The 5,870-nt window shown below is 41.9% G+C and overlaps 1 protein-coding gene across 1 annotated transcript; it reads left to right on the plus strand.

The window, feature by feature from the left end:
• Positions 1-1,877: 1,877 nt before the first annotated feature.
• LOC308524601 (upstream-binding factor 1-like protein 1) lies at positions 1,878-3,092 on the plus strand (the record flags this gene model as incomplete). Its single annotated transcript, XM_081099160.1, has 1 exon — positions 1,878-3,092. The coding sequence occupies one exon, from the start codon at positions 1,878-1,880 to the stop codon at positions 3,090-3,092; it is 1,215 nt and encodes a 404-aa protein (XP_080955286.1).
• Positions 3,093-5,870: the final 2,778 nt, after the last annotated feature.

Consider the following 5,870-nt stretch of genomic DNA (forward strand, 5'->3'; position numbering starts at 1 on the left):
AGAAAGATCAATGATGAGAGAGAAACGTTGGTTGGCTGCCTCCTGCATGTCCCCCACTGGGGATCAAGCCCACAGCCCAGGCATGTGCCCTAACCTCGTGGTTCATAGGTCAATGCTCAACCATGGAGCCCGCGGGCCGGGCTGATTGCTGTTTCAAAAGGAAAGTGGGAAATAATCCCCGTGGGGCAACAAACAAACAAAAACAACCAGCAAGCAAAAACCAAACCAAATCTGTTAAGCCCTTTCAGTCCTGAACATGTTTCATTTTGGCTTCCTGAGCAGGACGGAGACAACTTAGACAGCCATCCCAGAGATGAGAGGATTTCAGGTTCTAGACCAGAGGGAAAGACTAAATTGGCACTGAAGGGCAGGACCTATATTCAAACACAGTACCATTCGAAATAAAGTAGGATGTAGGGGCAGGAATGGGAGTAGAATGTGGGAATATTTGCCATGTGGATGTTTAAAATCAATGCCAGGAATGAATTACAAAGGGGAGAGGGGTAAATAGATGATTCCTGAAATTCCAAAGGAAATTAATCGGATCAATGAACTGTCTTCCCCACTACAAAAACCTAATTAGGGTGGAGCTTCAGGGATCCCTATATCAATGTGTCTCAAAAGCCAGATTCATTCTGTTTGGAGGCATTTGAAGTTGCTGGAAAACTTAGAAGGTTACTGCTGTCTTTGGGTACAAGAACCCAGAGAACACAGAACTCCTGACCTGACTGGGCGGGGGATCCTATAAACATTGATGAGATCAATTATACAATCATAAGATTTGTACACACTTGTAAATAAATGAGTTCTTTCTTCTTTGATTAGAATAAATAAATAAGCAAATGTATAGTAATTTAACCGAACTATCCGTAGGCCTAAGACTGTATTAACAAAATGTAATTACATAATGAAAATTATATAATTATTTTTAGTTTACTCTTGAGCTATAGAATTTTGATCTGTTATTATTTTGAGATTTACATAATTATTTTTTTAAGTTATGTTCCTTGTGCATACAAATTGGGATATCTAGAGGGAAAGTTATATATTTTGGGTACTTTTATAATTGGCATGAAACCTAAAGCTTAATTGGAAAACCTTGTTGTAAAATAGTAAAAGTGACAGATGCTTAAGAATGAAGAAGAGTTAACCAAATAAAATAGTGAATATTCCATAATTCTTATTCAGTCCTTGACATTTGAGGAAAGAATTGATATGATTCATTAGAAATCAGCCATTCCCCTGCACTCCAGATAACCTACAAATTCACCATTTACTGCAGGTTCAAGATTCACTCACAGAAAAAGACCTCAGTGGAATGCATGTCTCCTTGGCTTGTTTCATTTTATTTCAAGCCCGTACCTTCAGTCGCAGGCAGCTGAGCTGCACTTAGAAGGTGGCCACACTCAAGGCTCTAGAGAGCAACAGTCCTCTGCCTTTTCCACATTTCTCTTTTCATTTTAAATTTTTTCTTCTTCCCAGGGCTTTTTTTCTTGCATTGAGCCTTGAAAAGCCAGTTATTGTTCTATTTAACAAAGGCCCTGGTGAGATCTGGCAAAAGGCAGGATAGAATGAAAGTTAATATAACTCTTTTGAAAAGTGCAAATGCAGCATATGGAAGGTAAACATAAATTTTGCTTCAGAGGTAGGCAGGCCATTTTTTACTTACTTTTTTAAGGCAATTTAATTGTATGAGGGGCATATCCCGAGTGAGTTCTGATTTTCTCATTCATTCTTCTATTGCTCCTCAGAAACAGAACACACACTGCAGAACTTCCAAAATAGCTCAGCTGCTAAGTCTTAAGCTTGAAGACTTTTGAGTTTCTGCTTTGGTGTTTGCATAACTGGGGCCTCATAAGTGACCCAAAGTCCTAGAAATGGCATTGAGTAACGGCCAAGACAAATGGCCCAAAGAAGACATTGTGATGTTACTGGACCTCATGAAGAATATTCTCCCATCCAATGACAACCACACATTCAAAACAACCCAGTCACATATGGACTGGGGAAAAGTAGCTTTTAAAGGTTATTCTGGAGAAATGTGCAAACGCAAGTGGTTAGAAATTTCTAGTAAGATAAGAAAGTATCGCACTTTGACAGAATTAATCCTGGAAGCTAAGGAACTTGTTAAAAATTCTTACAAAAGCAAAAAACTTAAGAACCATCCAGACATGCCCAAGAAGCCCCTGACTCCTTACCTCCGCTTCTTCAAGGAGAAGCGGCCCTTGTATTCCCAAATGCACCCCAAACTCAACAACAAGGAGCTGACCAAGGTCATGTCTGAGAAATACAAGGAGCTCCCAGAGGAGATGAAGCTGACATATATTCAAGATTTCCAGAAGGAGAAACAGGAGTTTCAGGAGAAACTGGTTCAGTTCAAGATAGACCACCCTGAGCTGGTGCAGAACTCCAAGCCATCTGTTGTCCACAAAAGGAACCCAAACAGAGCCCCCAAGAAATTTCAGAGAAAAGGGAAAGAAGTGAAGTCTTCCCAAAAAAACTATTTTTCTGAGCTTAAATCCCATGGAGAGCCCAAGAAGCCCCCCATGAATGAATTCCAGAAGTTCCACCAGGATTTGTGGTCGAGTAGGGAGCTGCAAGGCCTGCCCCAGAGGGAGCGCATGATGGAGATTAGCAGACGCTGGCAGCGCATCCCAAGGAGCCAGAAGGAGCATTATAGGAAGCAGGCTGAGGAGCTGCAGAAACAGTACAAGGTGGACCTGGAGCACTGGCTTAAGAGTCTGTCTCCTGAAGAGTATGCTGCCTACAGACAGAGGACCTCTGGGAAGCGTAAGAACACGAACATGCGTGGAGGCCCGGACCCCAAGATCATCAGGACAGATGTGCAGTCTCCACCAGCACAGCCTCTGCCAGGAGGACTTACACAGAACCAGGGGCCACAGGCTCCCAGGATGGCATCTTCAGAGACAAATAGGGACTGTCCTCATTGCTCACGGGGATCTGAAGAAAAGAAGGAACATGGGGGAAAGGCAGAAAGCAGCAGCTCCTCAGACTCCAGCAGTAGCGATGAAGATGACAGCAGCTCCACCTCATCTTCCTCGGGAGACACCTCTGACTCAGACTCCAACTGAGCTTTGTGCATTCCTGGATGGCGGGACAGAGAACTTCCCAACAGAAGTCTTTGGCATCTACGTACATTGAAGGGCTCTTTTCCCTGCCCCTTTTTATTGCTTTGCTTCTTCCTTCCTTTCCCCTCCTCCTCCTCAAAACAGAGTAGGACTGGTTGGGAAGCAGGGAATTGGGACAGAACTCTCAATATCAGGTCCACACACCTGGGAAGAGAGGTTCCTTCTGGAGAAGAAATATGTGTGAGCCTGTATTGGGTCCCACTACACTATCAGTACCACTACCCCTAGGATCTCCATGCAATGAAGGATCTTGAAATAGACAGTGAGATGATTGGGCAGCTGTGAGGAGCACACTGCACTAGACTGAATATTTCTGAAGAAAGAACTTTTGCTTTCCTCATTTTCTGTCTGCCAGAAGTGGTCGGGGGCCACCGTGAGCCTGTGACGCCTACATTCTCTGCAAGAACTCTACCTCTGGACTCTTACACTACATCTGGTGTGAGAAAGGAGTTGGTCATTCTTAATGTGAGCGTGGGCAGCATCATGGAGCAGGCAATGTTTATACATGAATGTTGAACTCTTACATCTCTATGAGACTTTCTTACTAATTTCAACTAAAATTATATTTCCTAAGGTTAGCTATTTTCTTTGAATGAGGGCCTCCATGGAATAAGTGTTTTATAATTTGGGGCACTGCTGCTCTAAGTAGTGCCTGCATTTGTTCTTGGCAAATCCCAAATTCCTTTCTGTTGCTTCAGGTTCAAGTGAATCTCTTATTTAGCTTTCAGGGTGGATAGGAAGGAAGGAAGGAAGGAAGGAAGGAAGGAAGGAAGGAAGGAAGGAAGGAAGGAAGGAAGAAAGAAAGGAAGGAAAGAAAGAAAAAGATACCTGGATAGCTCTGGCTGCTGTCCTCAGTGGTTAGAGCATTGGCCTGCACTCCAAAGGGTCTTGAGTTCAATTCCTGACCACGAGCACCTACCTCGATTGCAGGTTTAATCTCTGCCCCCTCTTGGGGTGTGTTTGGGAGGCAACCAACTGATTTGTCTCTCACATAGATTTCTCTCTCTCTAAAATTAACGGGGGGAAAATCCTCGGGTGAGGATTAACAACAACAACAAAAAGTATATAGATAGATACCTAGAAAGATATAGGCGTGTAAATATACACTATTCTGTTTTACTGGTCTGCCTGTGAATTACTGTGGCAGTACCACATTGCTTTGATTATTTGGTTTACTGATGTATTTGAAAATCTATTTAATGTGAGATTAAATTAAATCCTTTCCCCCTGTATATTCCTGGCTATTTCCATATTGTGTTCTCATGAATATAAGCATGATAAAAGTAATTGCATCATTTTCATGTGAAAACCATCAAGGTTTGAGCATTTAGATAATCGCATATCTTAGTGAATTATTATTAAGTGTTTTTCTAGATAAAGAGTACATTTTAGAAAATAATGGCAGCATTAACATGTTTTATACCTCTAATCCTTTCTCTTTCTAAAAGTGTTGGTTGGAATATTCAGAACGTTAGGTAACAGCAGTGATATGTGCTTGTCCTGCTTCTGACTTTCAAACTCATGTTTGAAGGATTTGCAACTATTGAAATTATGCTGATTAATATTACATTTAAAATAAGCTATACATCCTATTCAGAAAGTGCATATGTATGTATATTATAGTTTTTATTACATAATGTGTATTATTATTTAATGCATCACTTCTATCATTGATCAATAATATTTTCCTTACGTATATTTGTATCAGGAATTGGGTTATTGCATGACCTAATATTAAACACTCATCATATTCCAGAAATAAACCTGCTTTTTTTATTCCATATTGAAAAGATGGCTAGAGGCATATTTTCCAGACATTCCTATGCTGGGAATGTGACATTTACACAAAGCTTCTGGGTATGTTTACTACATTCACTAACTCTTTTTCATAAACTAGGTTTGAATTGTCTTCCCCACAGTAATGAAACCTGACTGGGGGTAGCAGGCTGAGGGAAACAGGACACATTATTACAATAAAGCTGAAGGATCTCCCCTCTCTCTCCCCTAGTAAATGAAAAGAAAACGTATTTATGGGAGAGGATCCAGGGAGGGCAATCTCTCAGAACTGTTCCAGACACCTAGACTGGGTACATTAGCACTTGGTCTCTTTCACTTTGCATAACGTTGGAGAGGAAATGAATGTTAAGTATCAGGGAGCCATCTGAGTGCCATGATGCGTATGGTGTCTGACAGTCCAGAGGAAGGTGGCGATCACTTGTGCCTGTGGTGCTTGAACTGAGACTCCAGGAGCTAGCAAGTTCAGGAGGGAAAATGAGGCTGCAGAGTGATTTGGCTCATGCACTCACCCACTTGTTGATTGGCTCTCATTCATCAGGCATTCCTTTCCTTCAAGCACCATGAACTCCTGGTTTCCTGATGGGGCCTTTCAGTCGGCTCTGCTGCTTTCCCTGTTGGGATCTGCATATTCTTTTTTTTAAAAATGTATTTTATTGATTTTTTTACAGAGAGGAAGGGAGAGGGATAGAGAGTTAGAAACATCGATAAGAGAGAAACATCGATCAGCTGCCTCCTCCACACCCCCTAACTGGGGATGTGCCCGCAACCAAGGTACATGCCCTTGACCGGAATCGAATCTGGGACCCTTGAGTCCGCAGGCCAACGCTCTATCCACTGAGCCAAACCGGTTAGGGCTGCATATTCTTATTTTAGTCTACACACTTTTGTGATATGACCTCACTTTACATATACATCTCCACAGAA

This window comes from Myotis nattereri (assembly GCF_964212035.1).
Source record: "Myotis nattereri genome assembly, chromosome: 9".
Classification (NCBI taxonomy): domain Eukaryota; kingdom Metazoa; phylum Chordata; class Mammalia; order Chiroptera; family Vespertilionidae; genus Myotis; species Myotis nattereri.